Source organism: Anabas testudineus, chromosome 2, assembly GCF_900324465.2.
Source record: "Anabas testudineus chromosome 2, fAnaTes1.2, whole genome shotgun sequence".
In the NCBI taxonomy this organism is placed as follows: domain Eukaryota; kingdom Metazoa; phylum Chordata; class Actinopteri; order Anabantiformes; family Anabantidae; genus Anabas; species Anabas testudineus.
In genome coordinates, this window is record NC_046611.1 from 13,717,002 (window position 1) to 13,742,181 (window position 25,180).

Sequence of the window (25,180 nt, forward strand, 5' to 3'; positions counted from 1 at the left end):
CTACAGACTTGTTGTTAGTGCACTGCAAAAATAACTTAGCTGGCCTCCACCTGATTACCTGATTCCACTGTGGTTGGGTCTTGAAACCTTAAAACTGTATAGCAGTGTGTGAGACTCACTCAACTTATCATACTGGTTGTGATGGAGAACTCAGCCAGTGTTTATATAGACATTATTATACCCATGCTACGCTGGCTGTGATGGTCCCATCAAACCAGAACATCCCATATCAAGTTAAATAGCTTTCTACCCTCCCTTCATGCTCCTACTAATATTTGCCAGTTACAGTATGTTGATAAGAATATATTAAAAATATTAAAGCATTTTATTGTATTTTCAATAAAGTATAATATTGCTTTTCAGTGTTTATGCACATTTAGAACAAATACAGTGAATTGCGGCGCATTCCCACCCCCCACATAGAAGCATCTTGACCCAGACATGATTTTTCAAAGTATCAGTAAATAATAGGTTCATTTTATATTCAGTTCCAAACAAAAACAAAACTCTCCTCATGAATCTCCTATTTATATTGTTGATGTTTAGATTTCTCTAACAAGCTGGACAGTAGGGCACAAAACTTTGACAGAAGTTGGTCTCATATGTTACATGGGGATGTGCATTGTGCCCGTCTTACCCTCCTGGTCAGTGGCCAAATAAACTACCAGTGGGAGAGGATTGTTTTCAGTCATGAAACAGTGAAATTCTCGTCTCTGTGGTAAAAAACAGTAAATTACAGTAAATAGTGGTTTTATTATTAGGACCAATGTCTGCAGCCTAGCATATTTAATCCAGTTAAAGTTAATATCACTACTGAAAAGACTTCATCTATATACTTTATAAACTTTTATATCTGACAGATATGTAACAACAGTTTTGTGGCAGTTTATTTTAATAACATAGTTTTTTCTGGCACATTAACCTTTGAAGCTGAGAGGAAAAGTTTCCACAACATGTTTTGATTTGAAAACAGCTGATTCCTTGTGCAATATAACGGTTGTTAGGTTACAGTTACAGTTTGGGGCTGTGGCTTTGATGTGTGACATCACTTCTAGAATGGCTTTGACCTGCTATGATCATGACAGATCAAAGCCATTCCAGAGTACTTAAGAGACCCACATTAGCTGAGACAAAAACACACTCAAGTGAGAGACCAGCGCGTGAACATTAACTCGAGACTTCACAAGACATCGGTGGATCAAGAAAAAATGAACATGGACAGAACACAACCATCCATATTCGAGGTGATACAAGAGGTAACAGAAACTTTTTATCCCCTGTATACATCGTTTATAAATGAGGTGACACTAGAACAATGGAGATTGATAGAGTTGGGACTGCCCGACGAAGACACAAAGGCTAAGATAGCAGGGCTGCTTTTGGAATTCATCAAATGCGTTTCAGCAGCTTTCCTAACGTACCTGGAGAACCTGAAAGAAGTGTCTGAGGAACAGGTCATGTCCAATCTGAACACAACACTCCCTCAGGCCTTTGCAGAATTTCTGAACGTTAGGGTGCAATGTAGCAGCTTAGAAGAACTGATAAACCTGACTGTGAGAGAGATCATGGAAAACGTCAACTCTGCCCTCGCCAGTCACAACGGCCACGAGGAGCCTGAAATGAGTCGAGTCATTCCCACCTGCAGACTGGCCCCTATGGTCGCACATGCCTGCGAAATGCTCAAAGCACTTGGAGCCAGGATGCAACAGTTTCATCCAAAACGGGAGGAGAAGGAGCCCGAGGAGTCTGATCAGGAAGAGGAGACAGACACCCTGCCTGCAGAACCACCAACACCAGTAGTTGCATTTAGTGAAACAGTCCAGGAGTTAACCACCACCACCACCAGCACAGAGTTGACTAAGATTACAACACCTCCTTTGCATGACAGGTCAGACTCTGACCCTGAACTGCTGGAATCTGAGTCTTCTCTGGAGTTTAGGATTGTTGAAGATGACGTTGCCCACTGCAGTTTTCAAGTGGTCGAGAGCCCGAAAGAGATGGACAATGTAAGTGGAATCTCAAAAGCCAAAAACAAGTGCAAACAGTATGTGAACCAAGCAAGAGACAAGATCAAGACATTATTTCCAATATGTCAGGAGTTACGGCAGCAAGAGAATTCAGAGGTCCTGTCTGAAGAACCACCAACACCAGTAGTTGCATTTAATCCAACATGTGGCGCAGAGTCTGTACAATGGGCCCACAGACTCAGACGACCGGCACTGATTCCAAAGGTCGACACTTTTGAGGAAAGTGGTGCAGAGTCAGCTGCAGTATATGAGGTAGCAGCTGTTGAACATATAATGGATCCAACTAAAGTGCAAAAAGCCTGTGTCGGGATCATCATAGACAAAATCGTATACAGGACACTAAAGAAAATAAAAATAAACCCGATGAACACGAAAGCTGGGGCCGTCACCGAGCATCTGTTTGACAGAACATGGGCTGAGGTTCAGGACATCTATTTTGACATCTTCGAAGACACCTCTAGGAAGATCGACAAGACCATTTACAGGGAGCTGAAGGAAAAGTTTGGCTGTGCAGAGATGCTGTGGGCTCATCTGCAATTGCAAGACCCAGAAATTGCAAAGCACATCGCCTCCTCCCTGAAACATCACCTGACACAGCCGAAAAAGCCTTTCCCCTCTTCTCCTCTGTAGGCAACGCCATCTCGTCTGCCTTCAGACGGAGAAGCGGAGGGGGTGTTTAGGTGAAACGTTACACTCATCTTGAAGGAAACAAAACTGTGTTTGTTTTTCTTTCCTTCTAGATGAGTGTAACGTAGAGCTCGTGTCCTGCTCCAGGTCTCCTTCTGGCGATCTGGGGCAGGGCATGAGCTCTAAAGGGCAAAAAACCTTGCCCCATCTACTGGTTCTTCTCTTCTGTAGGCAAAGACATCTCGTCTGCCTTCAGACAGAGGAGCAGAGATGTTTAGGTGAAATGTTACACTCATCTCCAAGGAAATAAAGCAGAGTTTGTCTGTTTTCTTTCCTTCAAGATGAGCGTAACGTAGAGTTCACATCCTGCCCCGGGTCCCTTGCTGGGGATCCACGGCAGGACATGAGCTCTTAGGGACTCTTACAATTGGCCACTCTAAATTTTCATTAGGACTTAAAAAAATAAAAATAAAAATAAATAAAAAATACAACTTAGTCTTAGGTTCTATTTTCAGTTTCTCATGAACTACACACATGTACAGAATAAAGTAAGTTAAAGTACTCAGTCTCTCTGAGACTGAGTACAGAAGGCATGAATCAAACATATGTTCCCCAGAGTGAGAAAAGCTGGAAGCTGGAAGCTGATCCACAACCTGACCCGAATAATTTACTCAGTAAATAAAACATAGGCAGCACTGATATATTGATGTGTCAGCTGGTTTTACTTCCAAGTTCTCATTTTCATTTAACCTGGTCCTCAGTTAAGTTCTGTCATTGATGTCTTGAAGTGACGGAAAGCAAAGCGACTCCGAGTTACACCTTCAAAGAATTTGAATGAAGAAGACGACATAAACTCTACATGAAGCATAATCAAACTGGTAAAGGCCAATGCTGAAGGGACACACCAATTAGTTTCAATGATGAGGACAAAGAGCTGTTGCACAATAACAGTGAAGTTATTGTTTATAAATAGGGATGTCACGATAACTGAAATGTGGTAGTTGATACCAATTCCACTGAAATCCATTCATAATACTCAATACCAATGTTGATATCATGGCAAAACAATTTTCAAACAATAAATAGCTCTATGATGAGCCTGAAAGGACACCTCAGTAATCAGGTATAATTTAACCACAGTGTTACACCTAAATGGTAACGTCATGATCAGTAGTCCAAAACACTTTGGGTCAGAGAAGTAACACTCAATAAAAACTACTAAGGTGCTTTTGGTATCATAGAAAACGAGTAACATCACGTTTTCAGAATATTGGTATGAAGTTGGTATCAAAGTACTGGTTCTCATGACATCCATACATATTACAACAACAGGACCGGTCCTTTGTACAGTGACGAATTCCTTATATTAAAAATAATTAGTTTGATTGAGACATAATACCTTTTGCCCCAATGTCAAGGAAAAAACCACATGGACCAACAGCTTTTAAGTAACATATAAACGCATGTTTCCATTAAAATAAAACTTGGAGATGGGAATATTCATGAATAGTCATTATAGTTTTATAGGACAGAATTAATTTGTGTTTGTATTTCATATATTTCCGATTACAGTCGCCTCGGAAAGTGCTGGAACTACGAGGATGAGTCATTTGCTGTTGCTGTCCTCTGATGTGGTGTTGGGACATTTAAATATGAGTCGCCATCATCTTGATAGAGAGAACTGTAACTTAACCTTAAAAGCTGTAAACAACTTAGGTTTTTAAAAACATTTAACTTTAAAGTAGACACATTTATTTTACAGATGTTTGTTTCATGGTGTCACCAGCGATATGAAACAACGACAGGAACTCAGTGTGACTTTGAGTTGAGAGTCATGTTTTTATGGGAAACTAATTAATATCTATGTTTATATTTTAAAAGTTACACCACAATACATAAGACTCATTAATTTACATAGTTTCTAACAGTAATTAATATCTCATTCAAAATTGATGTAGTTTAAAAGCTGAAGGCAGGAGAAAACAGCTGGTGTGAGCCTGTTCAGAGCTCTAAAACATTCAGTGTAAAGTGTTGGTGGGTTTTAATTTTAATTTAATTTATACTGTCTTTACAGTGTGAATGTGTTAGTGGAGCTTCAGAGAATCTCATGTGGTGAAAGCTGCCCCACAAGAACGCTGGAGCTTTTTTTTAAGTGAGCGCTTTGAGAAAAATTCTTTTGACACTGATCACACCTGTAGCGCTTCTCTCCAGTGTGAACATGCTTGTGTATACTCAGAGCGCCTGATATGGTGAAAGCTCCCTTACACTGGTTGCAGCTGTACGGTTTCTCTCCACTGTGTAAATGAAGATGGACTTTTAGATGAGTGGATGTGGTGAAAGCTTTCCCACACTGTTCGCAGCTGTACGGTCTTACTCCTGTATGAAATCGCTGATGGATGTTTAGAGTACCGCGTTTGTTGAAGGCTTTCCCACACTGCCCACAGATGTACGGTTTTGCTCCAGTATGAATTAGTTTATGCGTTGTCTCAAGTAACACTGTAAGAAATCTCGGACTTATCTTTGACCAGGATATCTCCTTCACTTCATACGTAGAAGAAATCTCTAGAACTGCCTTTTTTCACCTGAGAAACATTGTTAAAATTAGGAGCATCCTGTCCCAAAGTGATGCTGAAAAACTAGTCCATGCATTTGTGACTTCCAGACTGGACTATTGTAATTCATTATTAATAGTTTGTCAAAAAAGTCTCCAGTTAATCCAAAATGCTGCAGTCAGAGTTCAGACTGGAATTAACAAGAGAGATCATATTTCTCCTACATTAGTTTCTCTCTATTGACTCCATGTAAAATCCAGAATAGAGTTGAAAACAAATAATTTTGTTATATTTTGTAAGGTCTTCAACCTTAAACACTGTAAAGTGCCTTGAGATGACTTTTCTTGAGTGTTGGAGCTATGTGAGTGAACTGAGTTGAATTGAACCTGGTCTTCGTCCCTCATTTATAAATGCCTGATGCATGTTATATTTCACAGATGCTCTTTCTCTTAATGCCTCTCTGTGCTGTTTGTTGGAGGCTCTTACTTTAAAAACAGATCAGTGGAGATGTTAAGAAGAAAAGTACAAAAGCACTTTATTCAGGATTAGACTTTTAAAGTTTCAAACCATCAGACACGGCTGTCAACGCTGACTTTAGCTGGTGGTTTGTTGGTCTGAACAGCAGGTGAAGCTGTTGTTTCAGAAAACATGTGGGGTCTCCCCTAATGTCAGCTGGGACAGGCTCCAGCACTTTAACAATCCTCAAGAGGACAAACAGTTATGAGGGAACAGTCCATCTCTCTGATGGTAAAACATGTCACACCTGTGAGGTATTTTCAGTTTGAGTGTATTCTCTTTAAATTTTCCCTCTAAAAGTTCTGTTCTCTACAAAACATCACACTAAAGATCACACTGTTCATTTTCAAATCCAACTTTGTTCAGATTAAAGTAAATTTGATTATACTAGTATGTATAAAGTATTTCATTATTATTATTATTATTATTATTATTATTATTATTATTATTATTATTATTATTATTAGTAGTAGTAGTAGTAGTAGTAGTAGTAAGGTGGCAATAAGAAGTCAGTGAAGCCTTTGCTGTAAACTGGTTTCTACTGTAATTGGTTATAAACTGTATACAGGTACAAACACTTGATTAAGTTTATTAGTTATTACTAGTTTAAGCGATCACTTACAGTTTCAGTGATGTGTTCAATAAAGACATTAAAGACTATAATTGTGTGTTAGTAAGTACAGTAACACTTAAGTGAAGATTACATAACATGTGACTGACTTTTATTTGTCACGGGTTCTTCTTTATCTCATTCCACTATTTTAGAATTCTGTTCAAGGAAATTATGCAGCTTTAAATTTGCAGCTCATTCCTAATTATCTAATGTTCTATTTACTAGATGTTTTATTTGGCAACAGCAGGATTTATCTGAGCAAAGACCCTTGTGTACCTGTGCCTCAGTACTGTGATGATGCCTGGGCAGTTCGAGGCTCTGACCTTTTCTGGATTGAATGTGTCAACACTGAGCTCCTCTGCTGCTGAAGTCAGTAAAGCCACGTCTGCCATCACATCAGGTCTGTCCCGTATTTCAGGTTAAACTGCTGCTGTTTGTTGTTTAATGTTAATGGATCATTTTAATTCAGTCAGGAAAGCACAATGATCCAGAATTAGTGATCTATTCATGAGGCCTGGTGTCTGGTGTCGGGGGCTGACAATGAACACGTACATATATATTTATAGTAGACATTAATCTAACTACAGTACAGTCATGTGTAGTGGTATTAGACAGAGTCTATGTGTCAGTTGAACCTGTGCATAACCATGACCTGGATGACTGAGAATCTTCACTCATATTTAGCTGCATTTACCTGAAGGACTTTATCTACTAGTGAACAGTCCTGTGGAAGCACTGACCCCACAGAGGGGCATGAATGCTGCCAGAAACCTTGGTTTTCCATGGTAGATTACCATCTGACCGTTATTTTGAATGTTATTTCTGCTTCCTGTGTCTGTGGTTCTAGGATTTTGGTTTTTTCATGTGCAATGTGTGAAGAGGAATTAGGATTGTGGATTTAGATATTTGAATTTAGGGAGCTGTGTTTTTTTCTGTGTCTGTGAGTTTCCTCCATGAGGCAGAAGGCTTCTCCTCTGTGCACCAGATCGAGGCTGTGCCCTCTCACCAGTTCCCTGTCAGCTCCTGCTGTAAACCTGCCTGTTACTCAAACTGCACAAAGTGTAAACTTACTAAAGTTAAACAACTTACATGCTACAGACTTGTTGTTAGTGCACTGCAAAAATAACTTAGCTGGCCTCCACCTGATTACCTGATTCCACTGTGGTTGGGTCTTGAAACCTTAAAACTGTATAGCAGTGTGTGAGACTCACTCAACTTATCATACTGGTTGTGATGGAGAACTCAGCCAGTGTTTATATAGACATTATTATACCCATGCTACGCTGGCTGTGATGGTCCCATCAAACCAGAACATCCCATATCAAGTTAAGTAGCTTTCTACCCTCCCTTCATGCTCCTACTAATATTTGCCAGTTACAGTATGTTGATAAGAATATATTAAAAATATTAAAGCATTTTATTGTATTTTCAATAAAATATAATATTGCTTTTCAGTGTTTATGCACATTTAGAACAAATACAGTGAATTGCGGCGCATTCCCGCCCCCCACATAGAAGCATCTTGACCCAGACATGACTGAAGTATCAGTAAATAATAGATTCATTTTATATTCAGTTCCAAACAAAAACAAAACTCTCCTCATCAATCTCCTATTTATATTGTTGATGTTTAGATTTCTCTAACAAGCTGGACAGTAGGGCACAAAACTTTGACAGAAGTTGGTCTCATATGGAGTTACATGGGGATGTGCATTGTGCCCGTCTTACCCTGCTGGTCAGTGGCCAAATAAACTACCAGTGGGAGAGGATTGTTTTCAGTCATGAAACTGTGAAATTCTCGTCTCTGTGGTAAAAAACAGTAAATTACAGTAAATCGTGGTTTTATTATCAGGACCAATGTCTGCAGCCTAGCATATTTAATCCAGTTAAAGTTAATATCACTACTGAAAAGACTTCATCTATATACTTTATAAACTTTTATATCTGACAGATATGTAACAACAGTTTTGTGGCAGTTTATTTTAATAACATAGTTTTTTCTGGCACATTAACCTTTGAAGCTGAGAGGAAAAGTTTCCACAACATGTTTTGATTTGAAAACAGCTGATTCCTTGTGCAATATAACGGTTGCTAGGTTACAGTTACAGTTTGGGGCTGTGGCTTTGATGTGTGACATCACTTCTAGAATGGCTTTGACCTGCTATGATCATGACAGATCAAAGCCATTCCAGAGTACATAAGAGACCCACATTAGCTGAGACAAAAACACACTCAAGTGAGAGACCAGCGCGTGAACATTAACTCGAGACTTCACAAGACATCGGTGGATCAAGAAAAAATGAACATGGACAGAACACAACCATCCATATTCGAGGTGATACAAGAGGTAACAGAAACTTTTTATCCCCTGTATACATCGTTTATAAATGAGGTGACACTAGAACAATGGAGATTGATAGAGTTGGGACTGCCCGACGAAGACACAAAGGCTAGGATAGCAGAGCTGCTTTTGAAATTCATCAAATGCGTTTCAGTAGCTTTCCTAACGTACCTGGAGAACCTGAAAGAAGTGTCTGAGGAACAGGTCATGTCCAATCTGAACACAACACTCCCTCAGGCCTTTGCAGAATTTCTGAACGTTAGGGTGCAATGTAGCAGCTTAGAAGAACTGATAAACCTGACTGTGAGAGAGATCATGGAAAACGTCAACTCTGCCCTCGCCAGTCACAACGGCCACGAGGAGCCTGAAATGAGTCGAGTCATTCCCACCTGCAGACTGGCCCCTATGGTCGCACATGCCTGCGAAATGCTCAAAGCACTTGGAGCCAGGATGCAACAGTTTCATCCAAAACGGGAGGAGAAGGAGCCCGAGGAGTCTGATCAGGAAGAGGAGACAGACACCCTGCCTGCAGAACCACCAACACCAGTAGTTGCATTTAGTGAAACAGTCCAGGAGTTAACCACCACCATCACCAGCACAGAGTTGACTAAGATTACAACACCTCCTTTGCATGACAGGTCAGACTCTGACCCTGAACTGCTGGAATCGGAGTCTTCTCTGGAGTTTAGGATTGTTGAAGATGACGTTGCCCACTGCAGTTTTCAAGTGGTCGAGAGCCCGAAAGAGATGGACAATGTAAGTGGAATCTCAAAAGCCAAAAACAAGTGCAAACAGTATGTGAACCAAGCAAGAGACAAGATCAAGACATTATTTCCAATATGTCAGGAGTTACGGCAGCAAGAGAATTCAGAGGTCCTGTCTGAAGAACCACCAACACCAGTAGTTGCATTTAATCCAACATGTGGCGCAGAGTCTGTACAATGGGCCCACAGACTCAGACGACCGGCACTGATTCCAAAGGTCGACACTTTTGAGGAAAGTGGTGCAGAGTCAGCTGCAGTATATGAGGTAGCAGCTGTTGAACATATAATGGATCCAACTAAAGTGCAAAAAGCCTGTGTCGGGATCATCATAGACAAAATCGTATACAGGACACTAAAGAAAATAAAAATAAACCCGATGAACACGAAAGCTGGGGCCGTCACCGAGCATCTGTTTGACAGAACATGGGCTGAGGTTCAGGACATCTATTTTGACATCTTCGAAGACACCTCTAGGAAGATCGACAAGACCATTTACAGGGAGCTGAAGGAAAAGTTTGGCTGTGCAGAGATGCTGTGGGCTCATCTGCAATTGCAAGACCCAGAAATTGCAAAGCACATCGCCTCCTCCCTGAAACATCACCTGACACAGCCGAAAAAGCCTTTCCCCTCTTCTCCTCTGTAGGCAACGCCATCTCGTCTGCCTTCAGACGGAGAAGCGGAGGGGGTGTTTAGGTGAAACGTTACACTCATCTTGAAGGAAACAAAACTGTGTTTGTTTTTCTTTCCTTCTAGATGAGTGTAACGTAGAGCTCGTGTCCTGCTCCAGGTCTCCTTCTGGCGATCTGGGGCAGGACATGAGCTCTAAAGGGCAAAAAACCTTGCCCCATCTACTGGTTCTTCTCTTCTGTAGGCAAAGACATCTCGTCTGCCTTCAGACAGAGGAGCAGAGATGTTTAGGTGAAATGTTACACTCATCTCCAAGGAAATAAAACAGAGTTTGTCTGTTTTCTTTCCTTCAAGATGAGCGTAACGTAGAGTTCACATCCTGCCCCGGGTCCCTTGCTGGGGATCCGGGGCAGGACGTGAGCTCTTAGGGACTCTTACAATTGGCCACTCTAAATTTTCATTAGGACTTAAAAAAATAAAAATAAAAAAAATAAAAAATACAACTTAGTCTTAGGTTCTATTTTCAGTTTCTCATGAACTACACACATGTACAGAATAAAGTAAGTTAAAGTACTCAGTCTCTCTGAGACTGAGTACAGAAGGCATGAATCAAACATATGTTCCCCAGAGTGAGAAAAGCTGGAAGCTGGAAGCTGATCCACAACCTGACCCGAATAATTTACTCAGTAAATAAAACATAGGCAGCACTGATATATTGATGTGTCAGCTGGTTTTACTTCCAAGTTCTCATTTTCATTTAACCTGGTCCTCAGTTAAGTTCTGTCATTGATGTCTTGAAGTGATGGAAAGCAAAGCGACTCCAAGTTACACCTTCAAAGAATTTTAATGAAGAAGACGACATAAACTCTACATGAAGCATAATCAAACTGGTAAAGGCCAATGCTGAAGGGACACACCAATTAGTTTTCAATGATGAGGACAAAGAGCTGTTGCACAATAACAGTGAAGTTATTGTTTATAAATAGGGATGTCACGATAACTGAAATGTGGTAGTTGATACCAATTCCACTGAAATCCATTCATAATACTCAATACCAATGTTGATATCATGGCAAAACAATTTTCAAACAATAAATAGCTCTATAATGAGCCTGAAAGGAGACCTCAGTAATCAGGTATAATTTAACCACAGTGTTAATGGCAACGTCATGATCAGTAGTCCAAAACACTTTGGGTCAGAGAAGTAACACTCAATAAAAACTACTAAGGTGCTTTTGGTATCATAGAAAACGAGTAACATCACGTTTTCAGAATATTGGTATGAAGTTGGTATCAAAATACTGGTTCTCATGACATCCATACATAACAGGACCTGTCCTTTGTACAGTGATGAGTTTCTTATATGAAAAATAATTAGTTTGATTGAGACATAATACCTTTTGCCCCAATGTCAAGGAAAAAACCACATGGACCAACAGCTTTTAAGTTTAAACATATAAACGCATGTTTCCATTAAAATAAAACTTGGAGATGGGAATATTCATTAATAGTCATTATAGTTTTATAGGACAGAATTAATTTGTGTTTGTATTTCTTATATTTCCATATATTTTCATTTGCTGTTGCTGTCCTCTGATGTGGTGTTGGGACATTTAAATATGAGTCGCCATCATCTTGATAGAGAGAACTGTAACTTAACCTTAAAAGCTGTAAACAACTTAGGTTTTTAAAAACATTTAACTTTAAAGTAGACACATTTATTTTACAGATGTTTGTTTCATGGTGTCACCAGCGATATGAAACAACGACAGGAACTCAGTGTGACTTTGAGTTGAGAGTCATGTTTTTATGGGAAACTAATTAATATCTGTGTTTATATTTTAAAAGTTACACCACAATACATAAGACACATTAATTTACATAGTTTCTAACAGTAATTAATATCTCATTCAAAATTGATTTAGTTTAAAAGCTGAAGGCAGGAGAAAACAGCTGGTGTGAGCCTGTTCAGAGCTCTAAAACATTCAGTGTAAAGTGTTGGTGGGTTTTCATTTTAATTAAATTTATACTGTCTTTACAGTGTGAATGTGTTAGTGGAGCTTCAGAGAATCTCATGTGGTGAAAGCTGCCCCACAAGAACGCTGGAGCTTTTTTTTAAGTGAGCGCTTTGAGAAAAATTCTTTTGACACTGATCACACCTGTAGCGCTTCTCTCCAGTGTGAACATGCTTGTGTATACTCAGAGCGCCTGGTATGGTGAAAGCTCCCTTACACTGGTTGCAGCTGTACGGTTTCTCTCCACTGTGTAAATGAAGATGGACTTTTAGATGAGTGGATGTGGTGAAAGCTTTCCCACACTGTTCGCAGCTGTACGGTCTTACTCCTGTATGAAATCGCTGATGGATGTTTAGAGTACCGCGTTTGTTGAAGGCTTTTGTTGAATTAGTTTATGCGTTGTCTCAAGTAACACTGTAAGAAATCTCGGACTTATCTTTGACCAGGATATCTCCTTCACTTCATACGTAGAAGAAATCTCTAGAACTGCCGTTTTTCACCTGAGAAACATTGTTAAAATTAGGAGCATCCTGTCCCAAAGTGATGCTGAAAAACTAGTCCATGCATTTGTGACTTCCAGACTGGACTATTGTAATTCATTATTAATAGTTTGTCAAAAAAGTCTCCAGTTAATCCAAAATGCTGCTGTCAGAGTTCAGACTAGAATTAACAAGAGAGATCATATTTGTCCTACGTTAGCTTCTCTCTATTGACTCCATGTAAAATCCAGAATAGAGTTGAAAACAAATAATTTTGTTATATTTTGTAAGGTCTTCAACCTTAAACACTGTAAAGTGCCTTGAGATGACTTCTGTTGAGAGTTGGAGCTATGTGAGTGAACTGAGTTGAATTGAACCTGGTCTTCGTCCCTCATTTATAAATGCCTGATGCATGTTATATTTCACAGATGCTCTTCCTCTTAATGCCTCTCTGTGCTGTTTGTTGGAGGCTCTTACTTTAAAAACACATCAGTGGAGATGTTAAGAAGAAAAGTACAAAAGCACTTTATTCAGGATTAGACTTTTAAAGTTTGTAATCAGACACGGCTGTCAATGCTGACTTTAGCTGGTGGTTTGTTGGTCTGAACAGCAGGTGAAGCTGTTGTTTCAGAAAAGATGTGGGGTCTCCCCTAATGTCAGCTGGGACAGGCTCCAGCACTTTAACAATCCTCAAGAGGACAAACAGTTATGAGGGAACAGTCCATCTCTCTGATGGTAAAACATGTCACACCTGTGAGGTATTTTCAGTTTGAGTGTATTCTCTTTAAATTTTCCCTCTAAAACTTCTGTTCTCTACAAAACATCACACTAAAGATCACACTGTTCATTTTCAAATCCAACTTTGTTCAGATTAAAGTAAATTTGATTATACCAGTAGGTATAAAGTATTTCATTATTATTATTATTATTATTATTATTATTATTATTATTATTATTATTATTATTATTAGTAGTAGTAGTAGTAGTAGTAGTAGTAGTAGTAGTAGTAGTAGTAGTAGTAGTAGTAGTAAGGTGGTAATAAGAAGTCAGTGAAGCCTTTATTAGTTTAAGCGATCACTTACAGTTTCAGTGATGTGTTCAATAAAGACATTAAAGACTATAATTGTGTGTTAGTAAGTACAGTAACACTTAAGTGAAGATTACATAACGAGTGACTGACTTTTATTTATCACGGGTTCTTCTTTATCTCATTGCACTATTTTAGAATTCTGTTCAAGGAAATTATGCAGCTTTAAATTTGCAGCTCATTCCTAATTATCTAATGTTCTATTTACTAGATGTTTTATTTGGCAACAGCAGGATTTATCTGAGCAAAGACCCTTGTGTACCTGTGCCTCAGTACTGTGATGATGCCTGGGCAGTTCGAGGCTCTGACCTTTTCTGGATTGAATGTGTCAACACTGAGCTCCTCTGCTGCTGAAGTCAGTAAAGCCACGTCTGCCATCACATCAGGTCTGTCCCGTATTTCAGGTTAAACTGCTGCTGTTTGTTGTTTAATGTTAATGGATCATTTTAATTCAGTCAGGAAAGCACAATGATCCAGAATTAGTGATCTATTCATGAGGCCTGGTGTCTGGTGTCGGGGGCTGACAATGAACACGTACATATATATTTATAGTAGACATTAATCTAACTACAGTACAGTCATGTGTAGTGGTATTAGACAGAGTCTATGTGTGCATTTGCCTGAAGGACTTTATCTACTAGTGAACAGTCCTGTGGAAGCACTGACCCCACAGAGGGGCATGAATGCTGCCAGAAACCTTGGTTTTCCATGGTAGATTACCATCTGACCGTTATTTGGACGTTATTTCTGCTTCCTGTGTCTGTGGTTCTAGGATTTTGGTTTTTTCATGTGCAATGTGTGAAGAGGAATTAGGATTGTGGATTTAGATATTTGAATTTAGGGAGCTGTGTTTTTCTGTGTCTGTGAGTTTCCTCCATGAGGCAGAAGGCTTCTCCTCTGTGCACCAGATCGAGGCTGTGCCATCTCACTAGTTCCCTGTCTGCTGTAAACCTGCCTGTTACTCAAACTGCACAAAGTGTAAACTTACTAAAGTTAAACAACTTACATGCTACAGACTTGTTGTTAGTGCACTGCAAAAATAACTTAGCTGGCCTCCACCTGATTACCTGATTCCACTGTGGTTGGGTCTTGAAACCTTAAAACTGTATAGCAGTGTGTGAGACTCACTCAACTTATCATACTGGTTGTGATGGAGAACTCAGCCAGTGTTTATATAGACATTATTATACCCATGCTACGCTGGCTGTGATGGTCCCATCAAACCAGAACATCCCATATCAAGTTAAGTAGCTTTCTACCCTCCCTTCATGCTCCTACTAATATTTGCCAGTTACAGTATGTTGATAAGAATATATTAAAAATATTAAAGCATTTTATTGTATTTTTAATAAAATATAATATTGCTTTTCAGTGTTTATGCACATTTAGAACAAATACAGTGAATTGCGGCGCATTCCCGCCCCCAACATAGAAGCATCTTGACCCAGACATGATTTTTCAAAGTATCAGTAAATAATAGGTTCATTTTATATTCAGTTCCAAACAAAAACAAAACTCTCCTCATGAATCTCCTATTTACATTTTTGATGTTTAGATTTCTCTGACTTGTTAAATCTTGAATGATGACCAAAGACAAATAAGTTCTGCTCAAGCAGAACTCTGCAAAGAAGCCAACAAGCTGGACATTAGGGCACAAAACTTTGACAGAAGTTGGTCTCATATGGAGTTACATGGGGATGTGCATTGTGCCCGTCTTACCCTGCTGGTCAGTGGCCAAATAAACTACCAGTGGGAGAGGATTGTTTTCAGTCATGAAACTGTGAAATTCCTGTCTCTGTTCCTCTTCTCGTTTCCATCTCTACTGCATCCTTAAGCTTTATCATCCACTCACATGGCTTTTCCAAGCATCTCTGCACGTGTCTCTGACATGTCTGCCTGAGAGAAAGGCATCTTTAAGTCAACCTCTTTGAGACAAAAGTTATTATCGTCCCAGTAAATTACAGTAAATAGTGGTTTTATTATTAGGACCAATGTTTGCAGCCTAGCATATTTAATCCAGTTAAAGTTAATATCACTACTGAAAATAATAATAATGTATACTTTATTGATCCCCTTGGGGAAATTCATTTTGGACAGCTGCCAGACTGAGTCGGTGCTACTACAGGGTTTGGGTGTCTTGTCCAAGGACACCTCAGCAAGCAGCCAGGAGGAACTGGGAATTGAACCACGAACCCAGGGTTTCGTAGGTGATTGCTGTACCACCTAAGCTACTGCCGCCCCGAAATACTTCATCTATATATTTATAAATTTTTATATTTGACAGATATGTAACAACAGTTTTGTGGCAATTTATTTTAATAACATATTTTTTTCTGGCACATTAATCCAGAAACATCTCATTTTTCTCCTTCAGCCTTTGAAGCTGAGAGGAAAAGTTTCCACAACATGTTTTGATTTGAAAACAGCTGATTCCTTGTGCAATATAACGGTTGCTAGGTTACAGTTACAGTTTGGGGCTGTGGCTTTGATGTGTGACATCACTTCTAGAATGGCTTTGACCTGCTATGATCATGACAGATCAAAGCCATTCCAGAGTACTTAAGAGACCCACATTAGCTGAGACAAAAACACACTCAAGTGAGAGACCAGCGCGTGAACATTAACTCGAGACTTCACAAGACATCAGTGGATCAAGAAAAAATGAACATGGACAGAACACAACCAACCTCATCCAAGGGGGCAGAGGCATTAGAAACTATTCATCCCCCGGTTAAATCCTTTGCAGATAAGGTGACACCAGAACAATCGAGATTGTTACACTTGGCAGGGCCCGGCAAAGACACAGATGCTAGGTTAGCAGAGCTGCTTTTCGAATTTACCAAATGCGTTACAGTAGTGCTCCTGAAGAACCTTAAAGAAGTGCCTGAGGAACAGATTGTATCTGCTCTGAATGCAACATTCCCTCAGACCTCTGCAGAAGTTATGAACGTTAGGGTTCAGTGTAGCAGCTCAGAAGAACTGACAAACCTGATTGTGAAGGAGACAGAAAACGTCAACTCTGCCCTCGCCAGTCACAACGGCCACGAGGAGCCTGAAATGAGTCGAGTCATTCCCACCTGCAGACTGGCCCCTATGGTCGCACATGGCTGCGAAATGCTCAAAGCATTTGGAGCCAGGATGCAACAGTTTGATCCAAAACGGGAGGAGAAGGAGCCCGAGGAGTCTGATCAGGAAGAGGAGACAGACACCCTGCCTGCAGAACCACCAACACCAGTAGTTGCATTTAGTGAAACAGTCCAGGAGTTAACCACCACCACCACCAGCACAGAGTTGACTAAGATTACAACACCTCCTTTGCATGACAGGTCAGACTCTGACCCTGAACTGCTGGAATCGGAGTCTTCTCTGGAGTTTAGGATTGTTGAAGATGACGTTGCCCACTGCAGTTTTCAAGTGGTCGAGAGCCCGAAAGAGATGGACAATGTAAGTGGAATCTCAAAAGCCAAAAACAAGTGCAAACAGTATGTGAACCAAGCAAGAGACAAGATCAAGACTTTATTACCTATATGTCAGGAGTTACGGCAGCAAGAGAATTCAGAGGTCCTGTCTGAAGAACCACCAACACCAGTAGTTGGACCTGTTGAACATATAATGGATTCAACTAAGATGCAGAAAGAATGCATCAAAACCATCACAGAAGGCCTCGTATACAAGACGCTGAGTAAGGCAGGACTCCCAATGACGGCAAAGGCTGGGGCAGTCGCCAAGCATCTGTTCAACGACACATGGGCCAAAGTTCGGGGCATCGTTTTTGACTTTGGCAAAGACAATTTATACAACATCACGGAGACAGCTTACACGGAACTGCAGAAGAAGTACGGCTGTGCAGAGCTGATGTGGGTTAATCTGAAATTACAAAACCCAGAAATCGCCAAGTACATCGTCTCCTCTCTGGAATGTTACCAGACACAGATGTGTCTTCGGTAGGCTAAGGTAAGGTGAAACGTTACACTTATCTTCAAGGAAATAAAGCAGAGTTTGTCTGTTTTTCTTTCCTTCTAGATAAGTGTAACGTAGAGCTCGTGTCCTGCTCCAGGTCTCCTCCTGGCGATCTGGGGCAGGACATGAACTCTAAAGGGCAAAAAACCTTGCCCCATCTACTGGTTCTTCTCTTCTGTAGGCAAAGACATCTCGTCTGCCTTCAGACAGAGGAGCAGAGATGTTTAGGTGAAATGTTACACTCATCTCCAAGGAAATAAAGCAGAGTTTGTCTGTTTTCTTTCCTTCAAGATGAGCGTAACGTAGAGTTCACATCCTGCCCCGGGTCCCTTGTTGGGGATCCGGGGCAGGACGTGAGCTCTTAGGGGCTCTTACAATTGGCCACTTTAAATTTTCATTAGGACTAAAAAAAATAAAAATAAAAAAAATAAAAAATACAACTTAGTCTTAGGTTCTATTTTCAGTTTCTCATGAACTACACACATGTACAGAATAATGTGTTTCTTAGAGTAAAGAAATTGCAGTATAGACCATAGACCATACATAGAAGATTTTCTTCTGGCACGTTAATCCTGAAACGTCTCATTTTTTTGAGCTTTGCAGCTGAGAAGAAAAGTTTCCACAACATGTTTTGATTTGAAAACAGCTGATTTCTCACCAGGTGTAATGTGAGTAGTAACAGTTGCTAGGTTACAGTTACTGTCCCAGTTTTGGCCCCTGTGATGACATGGGTTTACTCTGAGGTACAAACACACTTTAACCTTGTATACACATTATATATAAACTATATTTATATATTTAAAAACAACAGAACTGACGTAGAATCAGTCTAAAATATAGTAAAAAAGAAATGAGCTGCCCAAGAAAATGAGACCGAGTCATTGTCTTCCAAATCACATATTTATCACATTACCTTTTCTCTTTCTAGGTGATTGTTTTGGTTTGTTTTTATGTATTTTTACTTATTTATTGTGTTTGTGATTTTATATTTGAGTTTTATTTTGCCCAGTTTTCATCAGCCATTGATTTCTCTTTACACCTTATAAAGACCACACTGTATATTTCACAGGGACTATTTCTTCAGAAAACAGTAGATCTACTGAAAACAGTGAATATCAAAGCTGTCCAAATTAACCAGACATCACCAGAAAGAGATGTTTCTGTTAGATTTTCTAAATATCATTTTAAAACAACTAGCTAAATGTCCATTCATCACGAGGGAGCTATTTTAATTACTAACCACTCTCCTTCAAACAACTACACCCACACTAATCCGAGCCATTACACAATAACACCTCCTTCACAATTACAGACCTGGCTTAAGTCTTACTTGTCTGGTAGAACCTTCAAGGTATCTTGGCGTGCTGCAGGGCTCAGCTCTTGTTCCTCTTCTCGTCTCCATCTCTACTGCATCCCTAAGCTTTATCATCCACTCACATGGCTTTTCCTGTCATTGTTATGCTGACGACACACATTTCTTCCTGTTCTTTCCTCCTGATGACTCCACTCTCTCACTAAGCATCTCTGCACGTGTCTCTGACATGTCTGTGTGAGAGAAAGGCATCTTTAAGTCAACCTCTCTGAGACTGAGTACAGAAGGCATGATGTTACAAAAAAAGCACAAATCAAACATATGTTCCCCAGAGTGAGAAAAGCTGGAAGCTGGAAGCTGATCCTGACCCGAATAATTTACTCAGTAAATAAAACATAGGCAGCACTGATATATTGATGTGTCAGCTGGTTTTACTTCCTAGTTCTCATTTTCATTTAACCTGGTCCTCAGTTAAGTTCTGTCATTGATGTCTTGAAGTGATGGAAAGCAAAGCGACTCCAAGTTACACCTTCAAAGAATTTGAATGAAGAAGACGACATAAACTCTACATGAAGCATAATCAAACTGGTAAAGGCCAATGCTGAAGGGACACACCAATTAGTTTTCAATGATGAGGACAAAGAGCTGTTGCACAATAACAGTGAAGTTATTGTTTATAAATAGGGATGTCACGATAACTGAAATGTGGTAGTTGATACCAATTCCACTGAAATCCATTCATAATACTCAATACCAATGTTGATATCATGGCAAAACAATTTTCAAACAATAAATAGCTCTATGATGAGCCTGAAAGGACACCTCAGTAATCAGGTATAATTTAACCACAGTGTTAATGGTAACGTCATGATCAGTAGTCCAAAACACTTTGGGTCAGAGAAGTAACACTCAATAAAAACTACTAAGGTGCTTTTGGTATCATAGAAAACGAGTAACATCACGTTTTCAGAATATTGGTATGAAGTTGGTATCAAAATACTGGTTCTCATGACATCCATACATAACAGGACCTGTCCTTTGTACAGTGACGAGTTTCTTATATGAAAAATAATTAGTTTGATTGAGACATAATACCTTTTGCCCCAATGTTAAGGAAAAAACCACATGGACCAACAGCTTTTAAGTTTAAACATATAAACGCATGTTTCCATTAAAATAAAACTTTGAGATGGGCATATTCATTAATAGTCATTATAGTTTTATAGGACAGAATTAATTTGTGTTTGTATTTCATATATTTCCGATTACAGTCGCCTCGGAAAGTGCTGGAACTACGAGGATGAGTCATTTGCTGTTGCTGTCCTCTGATGTGGTGTTGGGACATTTAAATATGAGTCGCCATCATCTTGATAGAGAGAACTGTAACTTAACCTTAAAAGCTGTAAACAACTTAGGTTTTTAAAAACATTTAACTTTAAAGTAGACACATTTATTTTACAGATGTTTGTTTCATGGTGTCACCAGCGATATGAAACAACGACAGGAACTCAGTGTGACTTTGAGTTGAGAGTCATGTTTTTATGGGAAACTAATTAATATCTATGTTTATATTTTAAAAGTTACACCACAATACATAAGACACATTAATTTACATAGTTTCTAACAGTAATTAGTATCTCATTCAAAATTGATTTAGTTTAAAAGCTGAAGGCAGGAGAAAACAGCTGGTGTGAGCCTGTTCAGAGCTCTAAAACATTCAGTGTAAAGTGTTGGTGGGTTTTCATTTTAATTTTAATTAAATTTATACTGTCTTTACAGTGTGAATGTGTTAGTGGAGCTTCAGAGAATCTCATGTGGTGAAAGCTGCCCCACAAGAACGCTGGAGCTTTTTTTTAAGTGAGCGCTTTGAGAAAAATTCTTTTGACACTGATCACACCTGTAGCGCTTCTCTCCAGTGTGAACATGCTTGTGTATACTCAGAGCGCCTGGTATGGTGAAAGCTCCCTTACACTGGTTGCAGCTGTACGGTTTCTCTCCACTGTGTAAATGAAGATGGACTTTTAGATGAGTGGATGTGGTGAAAGCTTTCCCACACTGTTCGCAGCTGTACGGTCTTACTCCTGTATGAATTCGCTGATGGATGTTTAGAGTACCGCGTTTGTTGAAGGCTTTCCCACACTGCCCACAGATGTACGGTTTTGCTCCAGTATGAATTAGTTTATGCGTTGTCTCAAGTAACACTGTAAGAAATCCCGGACTTATCTTTGACCAGGATATCTACTTCACTTCATACATCAAAGAAATCTCTAGAACTGCCTTTTTTCACCTGAGAAACATTGTTAAAATTAGAAGCATCCTGTCCCAAAGTGATGCTGAAAAACTAGTCCATGCATTTGTGACTTCCAGACTGGACTATTGTAATTCATTATTAATAGTTTGTCAAAAAAGTCTCCAGTTAATCCAAAATGCTGCAGTCAGAGTTCAGACTAGAATTAACAAGAGAGATCATATTTCTCCTACGTTAGCTTCTCTCTATTGACTCCATGTAAAATCCAGAATAGAGTTGAAAACAAATAATTTTGTTATATTTTGTAAGGTCTTCAACCTTAAACACTGTAAAGTGCCTTGAGATGACTTCTGTTGAGTGTTGGAGCTATGTGAGTGAACTGAGTTGAATTGAACCTGGTCTTCGTCCCTCATTTATAAATGCCTGATGGATGTTATATTTCACAGATGCTCTTTCTCTTAATGCCTCTCTGTGCTGTTTGTTGGAGGCTCTTACTTTAAAAACAGATCAGTGGATGTTAAGAAGAAAAGTACAAAAGCACTTTATTCAGGATTAGACTTTTAAAGTTTCAAACCATCAGACACGGCTGTCAACGCTGACTTTAGCTGGTGGTTTGTTGGTCTGAACAGCAGGTGAAGCTGTTGTTTCAGAAAACATGTGGGGTCTCCCCTCATGTCAGCTGGGACAGGCTCCAGCACTTTAACAATCCTCAAGAGGACAAACAGTTATGAGGGAACAGTCCATCTCTCTGATGGTAAAACATGTCACACCTGTGAGGTATTTTCAGTTTGAGTGTATTCTCTTTAAATTTTCCCTCTAAAAGTTCTGTTCTCTACAAAACATCACACTAAAGATCACACTGTTCATTTTCAAATCCAACTTTGTTCAGATTAAAGTAAATTTGATTATACTAGTAGGTATAAAGTATTTCATTATTATTATTATTATTATTATTATTATTATTATTATTATTATTATTATTATTATTATTATTATTAGTAGTAGTAGTAGTAGTAGTAGTAGTAGTAGTAAGGTGGCAATAAGAAGTCAGTGAAGCCTTTGCTGTAAACTGGTTTCTACTGTAATTGGTTATAAACTGTATACAGGTACAAACACTTGATTAAGTTTATTAGTTATTACTAGTTTAAGCGATCACTTACAGTTTCAGTGATGTGTTCAATAAAGACATTAAAGACTATAATTGTGTGTTAGTAAGTACAGTAACACTTAAGTGAAGATTACATAACATGTGACTGACTTTTATTTGTCACGGGTTCTTCTTTATCTCATTCCACTATTTTAGAATTCTGTTCAAGGAAATTATGCAGCTTTAAATTTGCAGCTCATTCCTAATTATCTAATGTTCTTTTTACTAGATGTTTTATTTGGCAACAGCAGGATTTATCTGAGCAAAGACCCTTGTGTACCTGATTAGTACTGTGATGATGCCTGGGCAGTTCGAGGCTCTGACCTTTTCTGGATTGAATGTGTCAACACTGAGCTCCTCTGCTGCTGAAGTCAGTAAAGCCACGTCTGCCATCACATCAGGTCTGTCCCGTATTTCAGGTTAAACTGCTGCTGTTTGTTGTTTAATGTTAATGGATCATTTTAATTCAGTCAGGAAAGCACAATGATCCAGAATTAGTGATCTATTCATGAGGCCTGGTGTCTGGTGTCGGGGGATGACAATGAACACGTACATATATATTTATAGTAGACATTAATCTAACTACAGTACAGTCATGTGTAGTGGTATTAGACAGAGTCTATGTGTGCATTTGCCTGAAGGACTTTATCTACTAGTGAACAGTCCTGTGGAAGCACTGACCCCACAGAGGGGCATGAATGCTGCCAGAAACCTTGGTTTTCCATGGTAGATTACCATCTGACCGTTATTTGGACGTTATTTCTGCTTCCTGTGTCTGTGGTTCTAGGATTTTGGTTTTTTCATGTGCAATGTGTGAAGAGGAATTAGGATTGTGGATTTAGATATTTGAATTTAGGGAGCTGTGTTTTTTTCTGTGTCTGTGAGTTTCCTCCATGAGGCAGAAGGCTTCTCCTCTGTGCACCAGATCGAGGCTGTGCCATCTCACCAGTTCCCTGTCTGCTGTAAACCTGCCTGTTACTCAAACTGCACAAAGTGTAAACTTACTAAAGTTAAACAACTTACATGCTACAGACTTGTTGTTAGTGCACTGCAAAAATAACTTAGCTGGCCTCCACCTGATTACCTGATTCCACTGTGGTTGGGTCTTGAAACCTTAAAACTGTATAGCAGTGTGTGAGACTCACTCAACTTATCATACTGGTTGTGATGGAGAACTCAGCCAGTGTTTATATAGACATTATTATACCCATGCTACGCTGGCTGTGATGGTCCCATCAAACCAGAACATCCCATATCAAGTTAAGTAGCTTTCTACCCTCCCTTCATGCTCCTACTAATATTTGCCAGTTACAGTATGTTGATAAAAATATATTAAAAATATTAAAGCATTTTATTGTATTTTCAATAAAATATAATATTGCTTTTCAGTGTTTATGCACATTTAGAACAAATACAGTGAATTGCGGCGCATTCCCGCCCCCAACATAGAAGCATCTTGACCCAGACATGATTTTTCAAAGTATCAGTAAATAATAGGTTCATTTTATATTCAGTTCCAAACAAAAACAAAACTCTCCTCATGAATCTCCTATTTACATTCTTGATGTTTAGATTTCTCTGACTTGTTAAATCTTGAATGATGACCAAAGACAAATAAGTTCTGCTCAAGCAGAACTCTGCAAAGAAGCCAACAAGCTGGACAGTAGGGCACAAAACTTTGACAGAAGTTGGTCTCATATGGAGTTACATGGGGATGTGCATTGTGCCCGTCTTACCCTGCTGGTCAGTGGCCAAATAAACTACCAGTGGGAGAGGATTGTTTTCAGTCATGAAACTGTGAAATTCCTGTCTCTGTTCCTCTTCTCATTTCCATCTCTACTGCATCCTTAAGCTTTATCATCCACTCACATGGCTTTTCCAAGCATCTCTGCACGTGTCTCTGACATGTCTGCCTGAGAGAAAGGCATCTTTAAGTCAACCTCTCTGAGACAAAAGTTATTATCGTCCCAGTAAATTACAGTAAATAGTGGTTTTATTATTAGGACCAATGTTTGCAGCCTAGCATATTTAATCCAGTTAAAGTTAATATCACTTCTGAAAATAATAATAATGTATACTTTATTGATCCCCTTGGGGAAATTCATTTCGGACAGCTGCCAGACTGAGTCGGTGCTACTACAGGGTTTGGGTGTCTTGTCCAGTGACACCTCAGCAAGCAGCCAGGAGGAACTGGGAATTGAACCACGAACCCAGGGTTTCGTAGGTGATTGCTCTACCACCTGAGCTACTGCCGCCCCGAAATACTTCATCTATATATTTATAAATTTTTATATCTGACAGATATGTAACAACAGTTTTGTGGCAATTTATTTTAATAACATATTTTTTTCTGGCACATTAATCCAGAAACATCTCATTTTTCTCCTTCAGCCTTTGAAGCTGAGAGGAAAAGTTTCCACAACATGTTTTGATTTGAAAACAGCTGATTCCTTGTGCAATATAACGGTTGCTAGGTTACAGTTACAGTTTGGGGCTGTGGCTTTGATGTGTGACATCACTTCTAAAATGGCTTTGACCTGCTATGATCATGACAGATCAAAGCCATTCCAGAGTACTTAAGAGACCCACATTAGCTGAGACAAAAACACACTCAAGTGAGAGACCAGCGCGTGAACATTAACTCGAGACTTCACAAGACATCGGTTGATCAAGAAAAAATGAACATGGACAGAACACAACCAACCTCATCCAAGGGGGCAGAGGCATTAGAAACTATTCATCCCCCGGTTAAATCCTTTGCAGATAAGGTGACACCAGAACAATCGAGATTGTTACACTTGGCAGGGCCCGGCAAAGACACAGATGCTAGGTTAGCAGAGCTGCTTTTCGAATTTACCAAATGCG

The 25,180-nt window shown here is 39.4% G+C and overlaps 1 protein-coding gene across 1 annotated transcript; it reads right to left on the reverse strand.

The window, feature by feature from the left end:
* Positions 1–4,749: 4,749 nt before the first annotated feature.
* On the reverse strand, positions 4,750–23,526 carry LOC113164380 (zinc finger protein 2 homolog). The gene is made up of 5 exons (XM_033326855.1): positions 23,523–23,526; positions 20,779–21,121; positions 12,163–12,439; positions 10,042–10,102; positions 4,750–5,111 (listed from the first exon to the last, which is right to left on the reverse strand). Exons 1-5 carry the CDS (start codon positions 23,524–23,526, stop codon positions 4,750–4,752), a joined length of 1,047 nt encoding a protein of 348 aa, XP_033182746.1.
* Positions 23,527–25,180: the final 1,654 nt, after the last annotated feature.

Bases quoted from the DNA above. Each gene is read 5' to 3' on its own strand.
- LOC113164380 (XM_033326855.1), bottom strand. The intron at 10,103-12,162 runs GTGGGGCAGCTT...CTCCGTCTGAAG, and splicing joins AAAAAAGCTCCAGCGTTCTT to GCAGACGAGATGGCGTTGCC. The intron at 5,112-10,041 runs GTGATGTTTCAG...TTCATACTGGAG, and splicing joins GGCTTTTTCGGCTGTGTCAG to CAAAACCGTACATCTGTGGG.